The sequence below is a fragment of the Necator americanus genome, chromosome IV (genome assembly GCF_031761385.1).
Source record: "Necator americanus strain Aroian chromosome IV, whole genome shotgun sequence".
In the NCBI taxonomy this organism is placed as follows: domain Eukaryota; kingdom Metazoa; phylum Nematoda; class Chromadorea; order Rhabditida; family Ancylostomatidae; genus Necator; species Necator americanus.
Genome location: NC_087374.1, coordinates 10,807,160 through 10,829,606, shown reverse-complemented (window position 1 = coordinate 10,829,606; position 22,447 = coordinate 10,807,160). Strand labels below are relative to the sequence as shown.

Below are 22,447 nucleotides of genomic sequence, written 5' to 3'. Positions count from 1 at the left end.
TATTGTTTTTGTTGTTGCTTTGTTGAAAACACGCAGAGATAAAATGTAGAAATACTTTTGTTGTAGATAGTGTGTATTTGTACAGGAATTAAGGTCACTTGTACGAGATTCTTTTGGGCGGCAGAACTGAATTAAAGAGGTAACCGTTAAAAAGGCTAACCGAAAGATTTGGGCAATGGGCTGGCTGAATGGTACACAAGATAAAGTGTAGATCTAGGCAGTGATAATTGATCATAATCTGTTATAGTTGGGTGGTTCAGAGTCGTCCTTTACGTAGAAGTTTACCAACACTGGATTCATCTGTGAGTAAGCTTCTGATCAGGTATACCTACAAGTAGGTTTTCCTTTCAAAACGAACTTGAATCTTTTGAAGAAATGTACCTGGATGATAGCAGCAATGATCATGACACAAGTGTTAACCGTGCCATACCAATTTACTTTCTCGAAGTTTTCCTCTGCAACAGAGCGGTCCTGCAAGCGTAAAACCATGATTGAATGACTTTTGTATTACATTACCGTTTGATTCCTTACAGCGAGGCTGACGGTGCGCATTACATTCATCTCACTTTCAGCTTTGTTCAAGTTCGACTTAACATGGCGCGTAGAGGACTGAAACGGCGGCATGACATCTTAAAAAATTATCGGGAAACTTTCGTTTTTCTTTCAACCTCGAATACTTCCATTGCGACGTTCAAGGCGTTATTCTGTGTCATAGTAGCTTCTTCTCCAATATACTCGCCTTTCTCATTAAGTAAGTATATGGCGAATGCAACCTGAAAGCGTTATACCAAATCCTTTGCACTGAATTAGGAGAAGGATTGCTCTACAAAGTTCGTTAAGAATATATTCAGCTAAGAAGAGTGTCCAACATCTTCGCTTTGAACGTGTTTTTGAATAATTGTGGTAACGTCATCAAAAATGCCATCTGCAAAAGGCGGAGCAGTTACACTCCTAGCTACAAACGTAGGAAAGTTAGCTTGTTATTCTTCTGCCCAATGAATCCGTCCCAAATGTAAATTTCGAACAAATTGTCTTACGTCACTCATCTCCCAAGTTCGTACCCGCGTGAAGGAAAATAATTACTTTAGTTTATTCAATTGACTATGTCTAATTCTCCATAACTCTCTACATTCCAAAGTAACAACATAATTGAACAACTGGCAATGTGTCTAATTTCCACTTCACTTTTCCAGTAGTAGTGTTTTAGTGGACGGAGTAGAGGAAGTTTGTGGGAGGGCACTAAACACTACTCTGATCAAATTGTACTCTCGAGGGCAAAAAAGTCCGTAGAGCGCAACGGACGTTCTTAACTGACAATTTTGGATTACAGAAAAGTCATCTCTGACTACTATTAGTAGTACTTCCAGGTCTTTCTTCCTTTCTCTTTTAGTGGCTTCAATCTACTAGACTTTAATCTCCATCAATCTACAAAGACTAATGAATAGTTTTAAGGCCCCGGCTGAGTTAGCTGTTCAATTCCAGTGATTACCTGCCGATTGATCAGCTTTGGCGTTCTCATATGGGAGAGTCATTTGGCAATGGGAGAGCCCTAAGGACTGTTTCTGGGGTCTACGTCTGGACGTTTCTGCGCTCAAAAGTACAGTTCAGAGCAGTGTTGAGTGCTCCTCCCCCAACTACCTTTGCAACCTTAGTGGAGTCCCACCGTAAGCTTCTCTGCTCTCGCTGCACGACATTAGCTTACCACTTTATTTTCATAACTGTAACTGTTATCCAAGCATAGAGTGTAATCTCCAAGAGAACCAGGAAAATCACCGATAACGACGCTGAAAAACTTTGAAAATTAAGCGAATCAAAAAAACTAAGAATTGAAGCGGTACCGATGGCTATGGAAGTTCAATCTTTGGTCCGATATTACTTCTACCGCTCGTGGATCGCGTACAACAAGAGTGATGTCTCTATTTCCCGCAGATCCTTTTACAACCTGCGGTTAAAGATTTACAAACAGGAGACAAAATCGCAAAATCGCATCGAATAGTTTAAGAGGAAAGAAAAAAACTGTATCAATCATTAAGTGTAATATTCTAACAACATTTGCGTCGTTCCGGATGTGCTATCGAAGAAGCAACTTCAAGAACGGTGCAAATATAGTTGGATAGGACCAGTCTGATTTTCTTTTTTTTAGTTTTAGAGGCGTTCGAGACTACTGTTGTTATCTCCCACCTTTCTTAGAACGAATATGGGACAAATATATGATTAAAATCAGTGAATCTTTTCAAAATCAAAGTCATCTGAGACTGCTTTTCGTGGCTAACCTATCCCTTTTCAAATGGGACAACTGTAAAAATTCGTATAACGGAACACCGACATACCGCAAAACTTAGTTCTCGCTAGAAAAAAAAATCACTTTATCGAGGTTTTGTGGAAAAGACAATGCAAAAGCTAAAACCTCTTGTACGAAGTGTGACAAGTGGTTTCGGTCTAGTATTCCATCCGTTAATGAGAACATTCAAACCGAACAGCCTTTTTAAGGGTATACCTTACCCAACATATACTTAAACAGAATCCAATTTTTCTTCGTAAATTTGGTTTACAAAAACTACACTCAGATTTAAACTTCGCAATATGTCATTGTTATATTCGTTTCCTGCATTTGGAAATACCCCGGAGGCCTCATCGACCTCAACATCAAGTTCCGCCAACTGGTCCTCTTCAACTACCGTAGCACATGAAGAGCTATAGTCTCAAAGACACGAAAATGCGGATTCTCCATCTCAAAATTTATTGAAAATGCCACTTGATTTGCCAACAGTTCGAAAGCGATCTAAATGTACACAAGGATAGGATGTCAAACTTACTGCCTCTTCTTGTTGGAATCGCACATACTTCCATCACTATGATTTTGATTTTGACGCTATCATGAGGAGAAACCCAGAGCAAAAAAAAAAGGATAAGCAATAAATAGAAAGTGGAAACTCACTCGATAGTTGAGCTCCAAAGCTCTGTATGTAGACTTTAGAATGGGCACGTAGAAACATTCTACCTGTAACAAACTAACCATGTAAAAACTTTAAAAACATTATGAATTACATAACAGGTGGATACGAAGCCACGAATACACCCGGTCGCGATGCGTTTTGTACTGAAGAACTGCGGTAGTTGTTTAAAATGGTGTTTACTTTCGCCGTGCGACGGTCTTCACACCTCTCTCCGTTTATACCTTCCTTGTATTTGTACCACGGCGTATTTCACGTCGTATTTACTAGTAAAGGAAAAGTGGCATATTTATTGATCTTGAAACGCTGAGATTTCATTTGCCTACAAACTACAAGACATATCCTCTGCTTTTTTTTTGCCGCGTATACAAGTCTGATTGCTCCTTTCATGCAGTTGACCTTTCAGGTTATGGCGTTTAGCGATTTGCTGGACGACATCACCTTTTTGCAATGTATGGGGATCGCGTCACAAAACAGTGCAGCTCATGTGGTTCGTACGTTTCCGAAGCGTGCACTCGAATTCCTGGTTGCGTTTAGCGGAACCAGGGTCACCAAAAATCTTTGCCAACAATCATCCGTTTCGTCACGCTGAACTGCCGAACACTGTCGATTGAACTACAACAAGCAGCCCTGTCTCGGCTTCTACGGCATCTCTGTGTGCTGCTTGCTGCGCTACAGGGAAAACGCATCGGAGATCGGTCTGGCATCAATATCGGAAACTACACTATCTACCGCTGTGGAATGATGAGAAGAAGGCCACCTGGCCGAAAACGGAAGTTCTAGGCTGAGGTAGTGAAAGAGAACGTGAGGACACTCGGCATGGATAGGCAGTTCGGGCAAGACGTAGGGTTTCGCAGGATGAAGAATAGCGACGAATGGATTGATTCTGTACAAGATCTCGCAGAAGATCCAGAAGGTTGGGTAGAGCTATGTTCAGAGACGCCACACCTCGGCGAAGTGCCATAAAAAACGGTCCGGAAGATACGGCTTCGAGCGTTCCGGCGCACTATTTCCTACGAGTTCGAGCGCGCCAGCCGTGTGCACACGCCGCATCTTCTGGGCCGTTTTTTACGGCAATAAGGAAGAAATGGACGGAATCACCCTCTTCCCCATAATCTACGATCCCGTATACGAATACTCCACCTGAAATCCGTACCACCTCAGATTCGTGGGGTGATGCCTTTGAGCTAAGTAAGTCAAGTACTGAGTCTTTAATATAATTCAAAAGAAATAGTAGCAAAAAAGAGCAGCGGAAGTGGGAAGTGTGTTCGTGTGTTGTTCAAATTTTGTTTCGCGTCAAAATACAAACATCCCGTACGGCTCTACCACTTTCTGGAATATGGCAGCACATGTTCATCATCCGTTTTTATCTTCAAACGAAAAAAAAAACTAAAATTAGAACCAAGGCCTGTAAAATGGTTTCACTGAACTAATGGATCAAACAAGTGGGAAGCTGAAGAATTATTTTAAAAATGGAGTTGATAAGACATGCAGTACATAGGAGGCTGGAGTATTTGCGTAGTCCTCGAAACGGTGAAGGCAGCAGTTGGAACCGAGGTGGGCCCATCGCAACCTGCATCAATGAGTGATGCTAGCAAGGGTTCCAGTGCGCTCCTAACCTACGCTCAATCGCACCGCCTCGAGGGAAGCCGCGTACACCGTACTTCATTTCGTTTTAATCCTACAATAATTCAGGGAGGGAGACTCAACCAACCTCCTGTTTCTGGATGGTCTTTCTTACTTTTTTCCTGTTATCAGCTTTAGCCTACATGTCATGGATCCTATAAAATTAATGCTTAGGTTTAGGGTGTCGGCTAACATAGTTACTCACGTCCAGAAATAAGATGAAATAAGATACAGGGTTGAGTGCACTCCCCCTCCCACCCAACTACACTTTACTCGTAGACTGTTTCTGACAAAGAGTTACTCAATGCGAATTCATCATACAAAAAATAAATTTTAACTGTAGGGAAGTTAGTCTTGTTGGAAAGTGGTGGCCAGTGAAAACCGGTTATTGGTGCAATTGCACACTCGGATATAGTGATAGGATCAGTGGCCTTTGTTTTACTTGCAGTCAGCGCCAAGGCCATGTCCAAAAAATGAGCCATTCTTCGAGTTGACGCCCAAGAACTTGAAAATCCGGGGCAGAATAATTCGCAGTGCAGTTTCATCTATACTCCTGCCTGATTAAGCCATTTGGCTTTGTTGCGTAATGCATCTGATTATGGATCAACGAGAGAGTCTTGAAGCTGGGAAGGAGGAATGCAATCACTTGCACTCCAAGTATATTTTCGGTGTATTTCTAAAATTCATCTTCGGTAGCTGATTATACCTTGTATCCAGTTGCTGTTCATTTGTACATCATTTTCCATGCAGAAGTGGTGGAATCAAGCTACTTCTAGCTGAAATCGGCCGGCCCACCATTGTTTTCTATAGAGTATATTTATTCGACTATATACAGCCACCAGGTAGTGTGCTATGCTACTTGGTTAAACTTCCCATGATGTTCAGTCGCGAGGCCGGCTTCGAAAATGTCAGTGCCAACTTCATTGAGAGAACGAGAATCAATAACGGTTCGCGCTATTGCAGTGATAGGAATAGACATGGACGGAGACATTTTAAAGTAATTGCACTCATGATGGCCAAGATGCGGAGTAGGCGAATAATCTGGATCCTACCTCAATACTTTAATTATGTGCTGGGAAACATACTATTGAATTGATTCTTATAGTTTGGTAGGAAAATGAACATAAATTATAACTGACGGGCAAACTTCAGTAACTCTTGCTTTAGTCTAGGAGAGCGTTAAATACAGTCTAGCACGAATACTCCAGTGGTGGGTAATGCGAGATTAAAAACGAGTTGAACTAATGAGGTACCTTGCCTGATTCCACTTGAACGTTCAATGTAATTTCTTCATCAGAAATGAGAGCGAGAGAAAATGGGAGGAAAAGAAGATAGCATGCAAAAAACCAAGGAGTCGTTTGCATATGAAAAAGACTGAAAAACTTCCTGATAGAGAGACACACGCACAAGACTCACCCAAAGATTCAAGTAATGCGGACAACACAACACTAAAATAAATAGTTATGTAAACAACCGAAAAAATTTATCACTGCGAAAGGCACATTAACAACCACAGCAAAAAGAAAAAGTAAAATAACGAACTCTTATTATGCACATTGCATCGTACTATGACCAGCCAAAGAAACGAGAATCTTAATAAACAAATATGCGTATATCAACAGGAGGCGAGAAGTTTCACCAATATGTAGAATTGAACCCTACCGTAAAAGATTCCAGAACTCATAGAACATTTACAAAATCAGTATCCAGCTTTTCCTTTTCTTAGAAGTCGTCCAAGCTTAGAATCATCCTCAAACAAACTTCGGATCATGAATACCTACAACATATTTAGCTCAAATCATCCTCTTTTTCAAGGACTAGAATTAGGAGACCTGTAAGGCGCCAACTCCTATTAGAAGAAGCGTGTGCGTACAACTCCAAAATGTTACTCGATTCAAGTTAGCCACCATCACAGCACGATCACGAGCTTCGTGTGCGCGTAACAGAGCCTAAACCCACAAGATGAAAGACTATGCTAATATGAATGATTGCGAGTTAAGAGAAGGGTAGAGAGAAGAGCACCCATCCGTAATCAAAAGAGATACGGGAAATTTTCGAGAAGTTATTAGGTCGCCGTAAGTAACGAACAAGAAGTAACGAAGTAAGAAGGTTCTTCCAATTGCATATTTTGACTTGAACTTGCGACGAGTAGCGATGAAAATCTACAAGAAAGAACGAAGACGATTTTAAAGAATGAAGAGAAGCACATCTTGTAATGTTCACCCTGATTTGTAAACGAACGAAAACAAATGAAAATCATGAAGGGACTGTGGGATACCGCTTTCTATGAGTTTGAAGAAAGCTATGGATAACTTTTTTCCAAGTCTGCATGATAGTTTGGAAAATCATCCTAAGAATAACTTCTTTCCAAATCTTCATGACTCTTTGAAAAATCATAATCTTATTCTTCAAAATTTCGGTAGATAACTTTCATGAAGCTGCTACTCGAACCAAACAACAACAATACCAACAAACCAAAAATATTCAGAATTCATAAGACTTAATAAACTAGACATGAGGGAAGAAACCAAATTGAGAAAATTCTAATTCTGCACTGCCTGAAGTATAAATTCGACAAGCCTCTAAACAGGTTTCCTTCAGTCAGAAAAAAAGTGCTGCGTTAGGGAGCTCACCAAATTTCCCTTTGTTATGCAGAACCTTTCAAAATTCGATTTGGAGAATTCGCAAAAATCTACAATTTAATGAGAAGCATAACGCTCACGAGAAGGACACGCACACCAATCATTGAAACCGAACTGATTGCATCATAGAACTAGTTCGGCAGAACAATGGGTAATTCGTCAAGGGAAAGCTATATACAAAAAAAGCGTCTCACCTGGTGGTACTCAATTTTGTTCAACTGAGACTTTATGCGGTTGGCGGAACTCTAAAATGGAAGAAGTTTTAAGGTAAAATGAGTGGAACGAAGGGTATTCAATTAACCAGAACAAAAAGCTTACGTGAAACCCAGCAATCGTCACTCCAAACTCCTCCATCTTTTTTTCAAGATCACCATCTTTCAGAGCTATTCCTGCGAAGTCATGATCATCGGTTTCTCCTTTCTCGTTCATGAGAAAAATTTCGAAAAAGACGACCTGTAATGCAAGTTCACTATGCACAAAAACGAAAGCGGTCCACCATGTCACGATGAGAAAAAGAAGGTAGTTGGAAATCATGACTACTCCACAGCATAAAAGAATGTTACCACAGAACTATGGTTTTCCGACGCGTCATTCCACATTTGTTCATGATTCGTTTTGAAAAATATACTTTGGATTTCTTTTTCAAGAAAGCTGAAGAAGATCCCAACATGTGGGGGTTAGTTCAAGAAGTTTTTTTCTTCTCCAAAAAATTATCTTCTGTTAAAAACCCAATAAAATAAACATTATTATTCCAATGATAGGGAACCATAGTCAATGTCATTTCCTGCTGCCCCAATAAATGCAAGGGTGATCATGAATCTAAAACTCGGTAAGTTCACTGTTGAAATGGCTACAAATTGTCTGTCAAATTTTATCTACAATGTAACTACAATGTTTTCCACGTGAACTGTAGATATTGGTAGGCCAACGGTTCCTCTTCCAAAAGATCAAAGAAGAATAGCCGTCCAACCCGTTTCTAATTAATAATAATTAATTTTTCAAAAGATAGGATACAAAACATAAACGGGTAATTCCCTGTCCGCGTTTTGAATCTGTTTTTCTTCCTTTTTTCGACCTGGAGCCACCAAGCAATGACTTCTTCCAAGCGCTGCATCAGCGTACAAGAGAAAAGGAGTTCAAAAGCTGTCGGAATTCGATGTCTCCGAAATTTTTTATGGCCAGCCTCAGTGTTTAGAGCAGGAGGGTGAAGATTTCGCACACCAAATGGTTGAGTGTTTCTGATATTTGTTGTGTACATGTTTATTTCAATACTTCCGAACTGCACGTTCTGATCACCTGGAACTCAGTTGTTCTTTGAACGACTTTATGATGAAATCTGATGTGATGGTCGGCGGTCTTCGTTTAAGGCGCTTAATATCGCGTAAAACCCAGTCACTTACAGCTCTTATCCAGCGCTTTTCATTGGGAAACATCATGTGTCCGATCCACCTTATTTTACTTTTCTCAGCAGATGCGACTGCGTCTCCAACCTTTTATGGGTGAATTAAGACGGAATTTCAAATCTCCTCTCTCACTGTGTAGCACTAAACATGGTAGTGTCGTGCGAAACCGTGATTGCTCGTATGGCTGTCCCCCATTTAAAACATTTCAATCGTGTAAAGAGCTTATAGATGATGGACAGTAAGCAGATTGGGCGACAGTTGCCGATGTCATGTGGATCCCATTTTTTATAGAACAACACGGTCTTGCTGGTCTTCTAGTTTCTAGGAACTTTGCATTGCTACAGGTTGAACCTTCCCAGAGATTAATTAGGACTGGCGCAAAATTCTTCAGATATTCGGTTCTTATCCTGTTAGGATCCAGTGCCGCGGGATTCCTTACCGAGATGATAGTATGTAGTGCTTCACACAGGACAATCTCTGAAATAGTATATCCATCTTTTCTCAGATAGTGACAAGACAAAGGGACATTGGTATCGAAAAGATCAGTGGAGAAGTTGAGGATAATTTTTCCCATTTCCCTTCTAGTTCAAAGTGATTCCATCAAAATTTCGTAGGAGAGTCATCCTTGTCTTATTGGTGTTCATCGTGGCATAGCGAATGCCTTTTTCCGCCTCCGCAGCTTCGGTCAACAGTGGTGCCCTTTCCTTTTTGAATTCTTTTTTCGGTTCATTACGGCTTAGATGATGACGCGATTGACTTAAAAAAAGCACAACTGTTAAAGCAACGAAATTTGTCTTTGAGATATGGTTCGGAAAGCAATATTGAGAATAAACAGAATAAAGCTATGCAAAGAAAAGAATTTCTAATAAGCAAAGGAATTAAAAATAAATCTGGGTAGTGGAAGGTATTAAAAGGAAATGTACTAGAAAGCCGAAATAATGTACAGAACGAATCAAAATACTACTAGCAACCAAGAAAATATTGGAACAACGAAATCAAAGAAGAATAAAGAAATGAATATATATCAAGTACTACCTTCCGAGACTGAAAACTGAACGAGTTGTCAAAGCAAACTTGGTAGTCACCAGAAGACTGAAGATCAAGTCTGAAAACGATTTTTATACTAAAATTATGATGCCAACAGAGAGAACTGACAAATTAGCAAAGAGCAAAGAAATTTAACAATGATTACAAAAGATCCGAAAAATGTAGTTGGGGACACTCAGTGTATTTTCTTTATTTCTCGGAGCCACTGAGTGACCCCCACCCCTCTCCCCGCAACTACATTTTACACCGAAATATTGCGAAGAAGGTCGAAAAAAGCTTGGATTTTCTACATGTTTTTGCTTCAACATGAACGTTTAACACGATAAACTCGAGAAGAAATAATTTTGAGTGTTTTACATCGCTGAGCACAATCCTGCGGTGTTTGTATCACTCCCCCATTATCGTTTCAAAGTGGTCCAAAAATGTTGCCTTTTGGTCACTGACACAGCATAAGTTGCTTTTGGTTACATTCGACTTTAGTTATTGCACTAGAATTCTACCACCTATCAGGTCACTGTTTTCTCTTATTCTAAGCTTGATTTAGCTGTAAATAATGGGAAATGAAGAGAAAAAATCGCATAGTTTTGTTCTTCACATAAAGTAGAATAAAGTTCTATATAACTTTTAAAAAGAATAGACGCAGAGAAGCTGAATAAAGGTGCAAACAAATGGGAAGTTTGTATCGCAAATGTGAAAAAATCTGTGTTAAGAGAAATGATTGACCAAAATCAAATATAGTTTTTATGGTGACTGTCGCGGTGTTATATAGGAAATTCGAACGGAGTGTCTTACTATGAATAACTGTAAGTCTGTCTCTGAACAGAAATATTGCACATTTATTATACGAGACAGATTGACATGACTGCTAGAAACTCCATTAGCTGTCCAACAATCTCCAAGTCCTCTCTTCTTGAAACCTCGGCATTTGATAGTGTATTTATGTTTTCTTGTTATGCCAACGATATCTAGGTGAAACTTTTTATTGGCCTGACGTTTCGACAAACTCGTCTTTTTCAAAGGCCTGAAAATGGTTCGAGGTCTTTGATACCATGCATATCCCATCAAACTCCTCCTCTCTCCTCGCCATCCTCCGATATTGTTCCAAGTACACCACGCAAGAACAACTTAAAAGAACTTAAAAGGGAAACAACTGACCAGTTTCACCGACTAGCGGGGTTGGTAAACCACCGCGTTCTTTAAGATTGTCACCAAGGCGAATGAGATCTACGCACTGTGCAGTATCCTTAAGTACTGGTGTATGAATAACGTTAAGGAACTGCATGTGGGACAATCTTATAGCTCACAGAGTGTTACGAACGGCAAGAAGTCATTGTTAATTGATAAGCACTCATTTTTGTTATTCATGGACGGATTCCTGATTTTGCAAATCCAGAATGCTTCCAAAGCCTTCCAGATATTTCTTTCTTGTGCGCTAATATTGTACATTTTATTTCAAACTCATTTCCATCATGCTTATCATTTTTGTGGCGCCCTAACGGTGTCATCGAACTCCCTCGCCTTTTACCAGCCAATAAAAAAGCCTTTTGTTCCTTGACACGTACGGAGGAATCACTAAAACTAGCCACAAGCATAGCTCGTTCAAACAGTTACTCGAGATTGAAATCTGACACCCAATCTCGACTACTACTACGAACAACACAGTGAGGATCCCACGTGAAGGTAAAGTTTTTTCTTTTTTTTTTTTTTTTTTTTTTTTTTTTATTTTTCTCTTTTTTTTTTTTCTTACCAAAAAAAATTTTTTTTTTTTTTTTTTTTTAAAAAACAAAAAAAACAAAAAAGTAAATTTTATTTTAAATTTATTTTTGGTAATTTATTTTTTAATTTTTATTTTTTTTTTTTTTTTTTTTTTTTTGGTTTTTGTAGGAGAATAGGAGGTTTTTTTTAAAATAATATTTATAAGTAACCCCTTTTTATTTTATTAAATGGAAGGATTGAAAGTGTGTATAAAAGGAAATTTTTGTGGGTAAAAAGGGGGGGATTTGGAGGGAACCTTTGGGGGCCCCAAAAAAGGTTAGGATGGTGGGAAAGAGTTTTGAAAAAAAATGTACAATATTACAGAGAAAAAAATCAGGAATCCGCTAAGCATCGTCAAAATCAACATGAATAACAAAAATGAGTGCTTATCAATTAACAATGACTTCTTGCCGTTCGTAACACTCTGTGAGCTATAAGATTGTCCCACATGCAGTTCCTTAACGTAATCCATACACCAGTACTTAAGGATACTGCACAGTGCGTAGATCTCATTCGCCTTGTTGACAATCTTAAAGAACGCGGTGGTTTACCAACCCCGCTAGTCGGCAGGCCTTTGAAAAAGACGCGTTTGTCGAAACGTCAGGCCAATAAAAAGTTTCACCTAGATCTCGTTGGCATAACAAGAAAACATAAATACTCCATTAGCTTTTTTGTTTCATAGAATGAGAGCTTCACGAATACTACTCTTTGACAGATCGCCTACGTTGCTCTACGTGCCTGCGTTGTTCTATGTTACTCATGTTCTTCCGCAAATACAGCCCTCCTACAGAGCGCTCATTATACCCCACAGGAGTTAGAATTATTCGAGTGGTGCAAAACAAACGTAACTGAATTGAACTACTGAATTTAGATATCACGAAAATTCCCACCCAGCCCCTATACGCAACGTTCAGATAGTTGTACTGCGATGCATAAGAAGTTTTGCCCATCATGTAGGCGCTTTGTTATTTAAAACAGTAGGCTGTCGAACTAGCAGTTATGCTGACCAAAAGAAAGAGTGTACACTCGTCGAGCGCGATGAACAGACCACTAAAGATTACAAAAACTGTTCTACTTAGGTTCAGTAGCAGTATCTAACAGAGTCACAAGTGGCAACCGGCACACGAGTTGCGTTAGCTGTACTGGTAACAATCTGATCACAAAAGAAAATAAAGAAGAAATGAGAACTTTCTCTGACACACACCTGTGGCTACCATCGGTTTTCATGTTTTCTTGCAGTAAAACATTAGCTCCCATCAATAGCATAAAGTTGATATTGAGATCACCACCATCTACGACCTAAAGAAAACGGATCAACCACTTGAAAAACCAATCGAATATTCTGAATAGAATAACCAACCTGGTAGTCAACTTCTATCGTTTTATGTTTAGTAACGTCAACAGGTTGGTAATAACACTGGAATTTTCCCGGTGGAATTTCAACTGTAAAGTCCATTTCAGCAGCAGCCGCTAAAGCAACCAAAAACAGGAGTAAAGCTGGAGACCTTGCCATAATTGGAGTATTGGACTTATACCTAAATGACAAGCTCTGCAAATAAAAAAAGAAAGTAAAATCACGTTCGAAAGTAAAATCACAATAGATTAACAACACGTGTGAAATCATTTCTCAATTGCAAAGAGTTGTACAACAATACACCTTTGCCCTGGCCATAAAGGATAAAGGATAAAGTGTCAGGCGTTAATCAATCCGCTTGGGATGCCCTAACGCATTCATTTTAATTCAGAATCGTTTGAGTTTTACGATCGTGTAACTAATCAGTGCAGTGACTTGCGAGGGCTGGCTGATGTATCAAGTCAGTGTCTTTATTCTCCCAAACAAGTCTGGTACAGATTTACTGACCTCGGATGGAAGAAATGCTCGCTGTTTACTAGGGCGGTTTCGAACCTTCGATCACGCAGTCACAGTGGAACCTCGTAGCAACTGCGCTACACCCGCCCCAAGCTCCGGCAATTACTATGTGAGATGTGAAGAGTATGGTATGTTCATATAGGCATGTGGTGTATTACTAAGCAAAGCGAAGAAGGAGATAATCACCCAAGAAAGCTTCGAAAGGCAACAGAATGAGATGTTACGACAACATTACAATCTGAAAAGTCAAAATAGGTGCAATCTATCTTGACTAATACATCTTCACACCAAATACTATTATCCAACGAACAAGACCAGCAAGAAACAATGCCGACCACAAAGGAAAGGTGGGCGCTTCAAAAGAAGCTTCGTGCCCATTGCGCCCACAGGACTCGCTTCAATCGCACAAAACGACTAGAAAGAAAAGCGTGAGCAATGACCAGAGAGTTTCAGAGAACAACAAAAGTATCAAGAGTAAAAACTCTGCTCAGACTTGTTCCGAAGCGAAGAATTGCTAGACTGTTGCAAATAACGATGCGAACTGATTGCTTATACCATAAAAACACGGGATACATGAAATTTAAATAAGTTCCGGGAAGTTATCTTCGAAGGCTTACGTATCTGAATGGAAAATAAAGTATGCGCAACAAACACCTCTACGAAATTCACAAATTCGAACCCAGTAATGTAATTAGGTAGGGAAATATCTGGAAACACAATACAATATGCAATAATAATCATAAAAATACAGAAGATAGAGACCAACAAAACATCCATTACTAGAAAGGAGAGAAACCCTGTCACATGAAGAAAAATATTTTTACTACGGACCTATAAAATTCACACAGCTTGTATATGTACTTCAGGAGATGTTAAATATATAGGTGGAAGCGGAAAAAAGTGGAATAGTTAAAAATAATATGAGCTCACACTTTCGCAATTCTTCCCTCACATACTGAATGGAAAAAAAAACGAGAAATGTGAAGTTACTCCCAAGCTTCTACTGTTTCAAGGTCAACTGATACCCATCCTTAGCACACCGGAAGTGAGATCACCAAATGCGCTGGTGGCGCTACAACACGTCATCACATAGTTGATGAGCTCGGCGGTTGGCAAGGATAACTTCGCCACCTTTGCATCGGGTGGGTGGAGCTAAAATAGAATGTTGCAGGGCTAGCGACGACAACTGAATTCGAGTGTTAGAGTTCTTGTACGGTTTTTTTTAAAATATATGTCGTATTATTATGCAGTATTAATTGTATAGAATTCTACGCGATTGTTTTCTGTAGCGTTTATTCTTCTTTGCTTCATTCTTCCCACCGTAGCTTTCTGCGCCGTGTACAAAGTACATTGAGGTCAATTCCCTCATTTTAGCTTTTTTTTCTTCTTTGAAAACAATAAATTGGCCTTTATTCAGTTCTCTGGACTTTGCATGAGGTCATTCTGTCCTTATGTTACTAACTTTTACAGACTTGCAACACTCCTTTTCCATGGTAGGTTGGATATAGTTGCTTACAGTGCTTTAATTGCTCCCACCATCCACATCCATTTTAGTATTGTTTTCCATCATCGCAGAAGATGCATTAAACTCTAACATGTTAGTCGCTAATGGAACAACACTTTTAAATGAACCATTTAAAAATGGATCAAATCCTCAATCCTCATTAGTATCTGGAAGGATAGCACGTGGAAATGCGATAATACAAGAGATGAGATCACACATCTTTGGTGAGCCGAGTTTTACTTTCATTTTATTTCCTGATTTCTGTTTTGAACTTACTTCTATAGGCACGGATGAGCAAATCCACGAATCGGATCTAATTTGTAATTGCAATGGCGCATTGTGTGATAACGAATTAGTTCATTTGCTTGGAGATTCTTATAGGGTGAATTCATGACCTTTTTGATAAAGTGGCTTCTTTTAATGTTTTACTGCTTTCAGGGCAAATGTAGGGCAAAGCGTGGTCGTTGCTTCAAAGTTTACGATGAGCAGCACAATTACCACATGTCAGTTGGGTGAGTAGTTGATTTTATTTCACCAGGACGAATTCTAGTTACACTTCGATGGCTCACCTTATCCCTGTTTTTGAATGTTTTTGAAAGGTCGGGCTGTTCCTAAGCTAAGGATTTTTTGAACTAAGAAATTCGTACATTCCCAGTGAAGATACCACTTGCATGTATTTACTCTCGAAACACGCACATTACAATATAGGATATCAAAGAAGGGAAATTGCCAATGGATATGATATAAAAACCTGTGATGAAAATCTGCTCTGTTTATACCCTTGCATCTATAGATTTTTGTAATTTGGTTGTATGAAAATTCAACAGTGTAGGTAAAGATTCCTAAATAAGAAAACATGTACACATGATAAGTAAGAACATAGTGAAGTGGTACCTAACGAAAGGAACACAACGGAGGTTTCTCAAATCTGCTCTCTCATCTTTCTTCGAACTATCTGGGGCGAAAATCCGTAGTTCAGCGTGTTTTATCCATAGGTGCGATAGGGAGAAGCTGGACCCTCCTCAGGTGAAGGGGATTTAGCTCATGGGGTGCAGCTCAAGTGAATGGGGTCCTTTCGCCAACCGCGAGTGAAGGGGGTTATTTTCTCAACCGTTCAAAAGTGAAGAGGGTCAGAGCACCAGCTCCGACTATCGCGTCTATGGTTTTATCCGAAGACTGAGGGAAAAGAATTTTTCATACACCATCAGTAATATACTGCGTTTGCATTTCTGGTTCTTTTTTTTCCTGCACAGCTTCACTTTTCAGGTGTGTTGACCACAAGGACCTTTTTCCGATTCCCATTTTCTGTCTCGGCCATCCAAATTTCCACATGACATGCTGCAACTATTCATTCTGTGATGAGGAGATCTCTATGAGCGTATGTTTCGCTTAGTTTTATAGCAATATTATTATATGTTGCTTCCAACTGCTTGTTTTCTAATTCATTATGCGTTTTAAAAAATCTTGCATATTGTTAGAGTATTTTATTGCTTCAGTGCTTCGATATGAGTCACTTTTTTAATGCATATTTCTAATTTACATGCTCTCCCTATTTTTCTCTTTTTTTTCTTGGTATCAAGTTTAATTATAGTTGGGTCAAAACGACATGAAGCACGGACCGTTGCGTAAGCGGCCGCGCTCGGAAGCGGTGCGGTGGAGACAGCGGTTGGAATCGAGGTGGGACCATGGCGAACTGCAGAGGTGGTTGGCAGCAACGAAGATCCTTACACGATCCCAACCGCTACGCTCCACCGCTCCGCTTCGAGCGCAGCCGCTTGCGCAAATGTCCGTGCTTCATGTCGTTTTGACCCGACTATACCTCTAAAATTTTGATGGTTTGTTCAGTGAAAATTGCTTGCCATGTCCTTTTGTTTTGTATATGTTCGAAGACTACTGAGTGTTAGAAGCTTACTCGTAAAATGGTAGTTACCTTTTTCTAGCATTTCACGTTCCGTTCTATGAAAGTAAATTCTACCCGTTTGAAGACATTAACAGTTTCGGTTAGTGGCGCCTAGTTGAGAAGAGTGAAATTAGGTGTAACCTTCTACTGTTATGGTTCCATCGAGACGATTTAAAGTTTTGTTACAAGGTTTCACTACCGGAATTTCATCCATTTGCTGTATGTGAAATTTTTGAGAACGAAAAAACATAGGCGGAAAATATTGTAGGTGAAGAAAATCGGCACTCTCAAAAAGGTCATCCGTCAGTGTATTCACTATCTATCATAGTCCCCATCTTTTTCAAGACCATCTCAAATCACTGACTGTTAAGTTGTTCTTTGAATCTCATCCCCATCCACATTCCTCTTTCCCCTCCTACCCTCTAGTTCAGAGGAGCTGTATCCTTCTCAGAAAAAGGAACACTGTGATAGACACACACGGTGAACATATTGACAGATGACTATTATCCGTCGATGTGTTTTTAGTTACTGTGAGTGTGTGTGATTAGAAAGCTATGAAACTGTAAAGGGTATGCGTGTGTAGAAAAAATAAGCAGCGAACCTAGTAGCTGTGTGTTTTGTGCAGTTCCCATGCAAATTCGAAGTTGTTGATAGACGTGAATTGCTTTTAGCTGGAGATTCTTAGATTTGATAAGACTAGTTTTATTCTGCATCCACATCATGCGTATGTTTTTTTTCGCTGTAGACTTCGTGTTAAAGGCAGCATATCAGAAAATTGACTATGTGCAAATTACTAGTCTGAGCGTGTTCACACTCGATTCCGCCTGATCGTTGTGGAAAGCGTATGGAACCTCCACGATCCTTTATAACGCGCCATTCCCGTACAAGCACCGTTAGCCGTTTCCCACACCGTTTTTGGGGGGTGGTTAGGGGAACGTGTACTCACTCTCATACTTGTAATCTACACCCCGAATCATAAATTGTCCATGAGAGATCCCAACATCGTCGATTTCACGATACGCTACCTTTAATGAGAGTTAATTTCTTTTCTACCAAACACCAATTTATACCACCTACTGTTTACTCTAAATTTTAGCAGGGATCGCGGCCTTGTCTCTTACTCATATTTTTTTTGTAACAGGATTATTCGTGGTATTGCCCATGGTGAAGTTGAACAATCTTTTTTAGATGAACGTCGGGAAAGTTCGGATTTTGGATCTATAATTGTATTTATGTCTGAAAATGACTGATTTCACTCTTTACAGCGTGAATTTATTTATGAGACCTCACCATTAATCGGTGGCACTAACCAACAAAATGCATTGTTCGACAAAATTCAAAAAAAAACCGAAATATATCTAAATTTGGATTATACAAATTTTCTCTTCGCGTGATGAAGGATCCTGGTCACACGAAGTAGAGACGTTCTAAACACACTTGCTCCGCCATCCTAATATTCTTCCTCTTTTGCACAAATGATTTCCAACTTGTACAACACATTTCAGGTGGCGGATATGGTCATATCAGACAGAACCACCCCGTGGAGATGGGTTATTGTTGGATTAGTAGTTCTTGTAAGATCTATTTGAAAAACACGTTTATTGCATTCATTTCGCTGAATATACCGGTTCAGTTTGGAATTCTTATTGCTACTGCAATAGCTTTATTTCGACACCCAAGACTAACATCTTTCGTGCGAAAATATTTTCGTCTAGGCCCAACAGTTTCTGCTGCGTTGAACAATATATCTTCGTGAGTTGGACTACTTTTTGTTTTGAAAAATGTCTTGGTTTGAATCCGTTTATCACATCTGTGGTGCTTAAGTAGAGAGGATGAAGTGCCAATGATTGAGACGTTGTCTCAAACAACGACAACTTCTGCCCCAGCAATTCAACTGTTGTTATTGAAAGGGCTCGAGTCGACAGATGCAGGATCAGGATCGGGATCTGGTCAGTGTTAAGTTCATAATTTTTAGTGTTTGCTTCTTTCTTGAAATTGAATACTTCAAGGTTTGCCTTTGCTAACACAGAGAAACATCGCAAGGCAGATTGAGCTTGTGCGGGAGATTGCTCAAGGACGATTTGGTGATGTATGTGGTTTACTTTCTCGTTCAATTTTGAAGCTTTCTGTGTTCAGCAATTAGCATTCACTAACTTAACCTTTTTGCTTCTAAGGTGTGGTTGGGAGCATGGAAAGGTGATATGGTAGCTGTTAAAATTTTCTCTTCGCGTGATGAAGGATCCTGGTCACACGAAGTAGAGACGTTCCAAACACACATGCTCCGCCATCCTAATATTCTTCAGTTTTACGCCAGCGACAGCAAAGGTGAGGATAAATAAATTAAAATGAAAGACGATATGTGTGTTCAGTGAATTTTTGCTGGTTTTTTTTTTTGCAAGATTGCCTACGCAAAATATGATCCTCATACGATAACATCCATAGGAATTATACTTATTTTCAAAACGGTGATGGCCTATGCCCATCGTTTTAGTTCTTCTTGATGGTTTTCGAGGAAGAAAAAAAAAGACGGAGGTATTTCCGCTAGACAGAAAACTAGCTCTGCAGATAAAGTACCTTCAAGAATTGTCCCCGCAGAAGTTACAAAGATCAAAATTCCTCTTTTGAAGTTTTCTCAACTGCCTTTTCAGATACCGGTACTATTATGCAGCTGTGGTTAATTACAGAGTACCATAGCCACGGATCCCTGTTTGATTATCTTTCGAACACTGTAAGTATAATTTAATTTCGTTTTGTTCTTGTGGTTTTGGATGTTCTCGTTTCAAAAAGCTAGAAGAGCATTCAGTTTTCCTCACGTCAGTTGCAGTGAGAAGCGAAGGAATATGAGAGTGGTTTTTACTTCTTCCAGGCTCAAGTTTAACGTCTTTGTTTTCAGACGGTAAACGTCGTGACTCTTGTCCAGATGATACGAAGTATCTCCAATGGGTTGTCATTTTTGCACACTGAATTAATGGGAATTCAAAGTGTGTTCTTTTGAATCTCTACTTCCTCAGGACTTTTACTGTCACAATCGTAATTCAGAGAAACCAGCCATTGCTCATCGAGATATCAAGAGCAAAAATATTCTCGTTAAAGCTGATTTAACATGTGCAATTGCTGATCTGGGTCTCGCGGTGCGATATGAAGCAGGTCACATAAGTTTGCCGAACACGAACAAATGCGGAACTGTGGTAAGATCAGTTTAACGTATCTTTTCTATAATTCTCTTGTGTAGGCGTAAAATTTTCATAATTTATATTTTTACAGCGTTATCTTCCTCCTGAAATTCTCGAGGACAAAGTGGAATCTACAAAGTTTGAGTTGTATCGCACTGGTGATATGTACGCTGTTGGTTTAGTGATCTGGGAGGTTGCACGACGTGCAACGTGTTCTGCTGGTTCGTCTCCTTCTATTCTTCTATGAAATGTATTTATTCAATTAAATGACGGGATCAAAACTTTGTGCTCAGAACTGCATAGATGAAATGGATCTCGTGACCTTTATTATTATTTTTGAGTTTCACTGAGGAAGTGATTGTGGTGGTTGAAATGTTCGCTTGCTAGCTAAAGTCTCAGTGGGCAGGATTTTTGAAGGTGAGAAGAAGAAGGAATTTTCTCACTTCATCGGAGACCGGAACCGTAGTTAGGTGTAAAGATTTCCTGATCCACATTGATTGGCAACTACTTGGGACAAAATCTAGTTTTACATAATTTATTTGGTGGCAACCTAGTTTTTTTTTTCAAACGTTATCTGAGCTTCAATTCTTGTATATCGAATTTTCGTGATATGAAACCGTCTTTTTTAATGTTAATTCTAATTTATAAGCATAGTTGTTGTGATTATCTCTTCCTATTATTACAAATACAGGAACATGCCCAAACGTGTATTACCAAACGTTTAGGTCCTGCCTCATCGTTCGCAGAGTCGTTGCCCTATTACGACCATGTTTCGCGAGATCCAACTATAAAAGAGATGCGAGAAGTCGTTGTAACACAAGGAATTAGGCCTTACCAATCTTATCATTGGCAAAACAACAATGTGAGAACGGTTTTTTGGTTTTTTTTTAAATATTAGTTTCACTTTAGTTGCTTCATGAATCTGATTTGCTTTGTGTTAATCTGAAGATCTTCGTAGGTGCTACGTGAGGTTTCTCGTGTTATGCGTGAGTGTTGGTCAGCAAATCCATCTTCTCGGCTAACTGCTATGAATGTTCGGCTATCAATGGATCGCCTAGCTCAAACTGAGCTCAACATGCGGCTCTCGTGAGGTTAGGTAATTGTTTTTTGGAATTTCTTTCTCGTTTTTTTTTTGACCCCACTTCTAGTCGTTTCTCAAGAAATAGTCCAGGAGCTCCGAAACCTCTCATAGCAGCATTACCAAGGTTTTGGCTCGCCCTTCTCTGCGCACGTGTTTCAGCACTCCCCACACCTCGTAAATATAGGTTTAGAGAAAAAAACTAACTAATTGAAAATACCGCACTTTTTCCAGCTTCACAAATAATAATAGCCACTAAGTACACTATTAACATTTCTGATAATGAGGACAAAAATTTGGTATGTGATGAAAGTTGCAGTATTTACAAACATTGACTTTGATAACCATTTGCTTCTGGTACAACAAATTACGTAATCAATATTTATAAAATTCGTTCTTGCAATTGTGAGAGTAGGAATGTGGCGTACTGTATTACATATAGTATGTGTAAGTCATAATATTTTGGAGTTACTATTAAGTCTATTTAAATTTAAAAAGCAAGAATTAAAATGCGCGTATTACACAAATGATTTTAAACAGATATGCCACGCAATATGAACTATATCACAATATTGCAAAAGAAAATTTCTCAGCTCCTTTTTTCATAGCCCCGAAGTAAATTTGAATAAAATTGGAGAAAGAGTGTTCTGGATCGAACCTCTGACGATGCGGTGTTATTTTGGCTTAAATGATTGTACTAAAGGTTGTGGGAATATTTCTTGCATAATTAATCCAGTCACAGTAATAAATAATGTAATAATAATGTATAGACTCATTACTTTCTCGGTGAGCAAGGACACGTCACTTTGGCTATTATCGTGTTCCTAGTCATCGAAATTTTATGCTCCTTTGTGTGTAGTCCAAACATTTTTGTGCTACTTCCAAAAGTACGAGTATTGACTTCACAAAGACCGGCCACCATCAGTTTAATCGAGGCCTCAGAAGACCTTCTGCGCGAAATGAAGCCGAATATATCTTTGAGTATTCTGCAGCATCAATATTTCGTCCAGATCAACTGTAATCAGAGTATGTGAATACCATCGTTGGTAGTCTATTGCTGGGTCGAGAAAGAAGTGAAAGAATGCTTAATAAATGATGGTCTGTTTTGTCATTCAAGGTGACCATCAAGTCAATAATCTGCGAAGAAAAGACCCTCACTGAACACGTTTCTAAGGTGTCTAGTACGAAACCGGGTGGGAGTGAACAGAATCGAAGTAATCGCTAAGCCGACCTACACTCTCATGCCAACGTTTAATAAGAGGTCTATAAACACGTTTTGCTTGCACTAGCGAAGCTAGTATTGCAGTCTGTTCATTCTTCGATATGGTCTTCGATACTCTTGCGATATCTAGAAGCTGGTTTTATTTAGTTTTAATCGCTCGATTTACTTGAATCTGTTTTCAGGATGGGTCCTAGATCCGTCATTCATTCTGGACACGTTTCTCAACCGGTCATTAGATAACGAATGTATTTTTCTGCATGACCTTTAGTGAAC

General features: G+C 39.3%; 3 protein-coding genes across 6 annotated transcripts; 1 reads left to right on the top strand and 2 right to left on the bottom strand.

Moving 5' to 3' along the window:
• Positions 1–256: 256 nt before the first annotated feature.
• Positions 257–6,271, bottom strand: RB195_000896 (uncharacterized protein; the record flags this gene model as incomplete). Of its 2 annotated transcripts, XM_064197449.1 has the most annotated exons (11): positions 257–328; positions 382–471; positions 532–609; positions 669–773; positions 1,703–1,784; positions 1,839–1,942; positions 2,939–3,001; positions 5,834–5,868; positions 5,984–6,028; positions 6,123–6,172; positions 6,243–6,271. In XM_064197449.1, the coding sequence occupies 11 exons, from the start codon at positions 6,269–6,271 to the stop codon at positions 257–259; spliced, it is 753 nt and encodes a 250-aa protein (XP_064053329.1). The 2 variants fall into 2 exon arrangements, with proteins under 2 accessions (XP_064053329.1, XP_064053330.1); XM_064197448.1 differs by lacking the exons at positions 5,984–6,028; positions 6,123–6,172; positions 6,243–6,271 and having other exon boundaries at positions 5,834–5,944.
• Positions 6,272–6,279: 8 nt separating this feature from the next.
• On the bottom strand, positions 6,280–13,675 carry RB195_000895 (uncharacterized protein; the record flags this gene model as incomplete). Of its 2 annotated transcripts, XM_064197447.1 has the most annotated exons (9): positions 6,280–6,357; positions 6,413–6,529; positions 7,417–7,467; positions 7,541–7,675; positions 9,661–9,730; positions 12,632–12,726; positions 12,788–12,870; positions 12,933–12,962; positions 13,633–13,675. In XM_064197447.1, the coding sequence occupies 9 exons, from the start codon at positions 13,673–13,675 to the stop codon at positions 6,280–6,282; spliced, it is 702 nt and encodes a 233-aa protein (XP_064053327.1). The 2 variants fall into 2 exon arrangements, with proteins under 2 accessions (XP_064053327.1, XP_064053328.1); XM_064197446.1 differs by lacking the exon at positions 13,633–13,675 and having other exon boundaries at positions 12,788–12,940.
• A 718-nt stretch (positions 13,676–14,393) lies between these two features.
• On the top strand, positions 14,394–22,414 carry RB195_000894 (uncharacterized protein; the record flags this gene model as incomplete). Of its 2 annotated transcripts, XM_064197445.1 has the most annotated exons (20): positions 14,394–14,405; positions 14,644–14,652; positions 14,715–14,790; positions 14,852–15,025; positions 15,086–15,183; positions 15,240–15,313; positions 16,068–16,179; positions 18,207–18,275; positions 18,335–18,453; positions 18,526–18,650; positions 18,711–18,790; positions 18,876–19,026; positions 19,350–19,429; positions 19,595–19,682; positions 19,741–19,889; positions 19,966–20,095; positions 20,600–20,736; positions 20,833–20,860; positions 20,944–20,965; positions 22,357–22,414. In XM_064197445.1, the coding sequence occupies 20 exons, from the start codon at positions 14,394–14,396 to the stop codon at positions 22,412–22,414; spliced, it is 1,791 nt and encodes a 596-aa protein (XP_064053325.1). The 2 variants fall into 2 exon arrangements, with proteins under 2 accessions (XP_064053325.1, XP_064053326.1); XM_064197444.1 differs by lacking the exons at positions 14,394–14,405; positions 14,644–14,652; positions 22,357–22,414 and having other exon boundaries at positions 14,730–14,790; positions 20,833–20,964.
• Between the last annotated feature and the right edge of the window lie 33 nt (positions 22,415–22,447).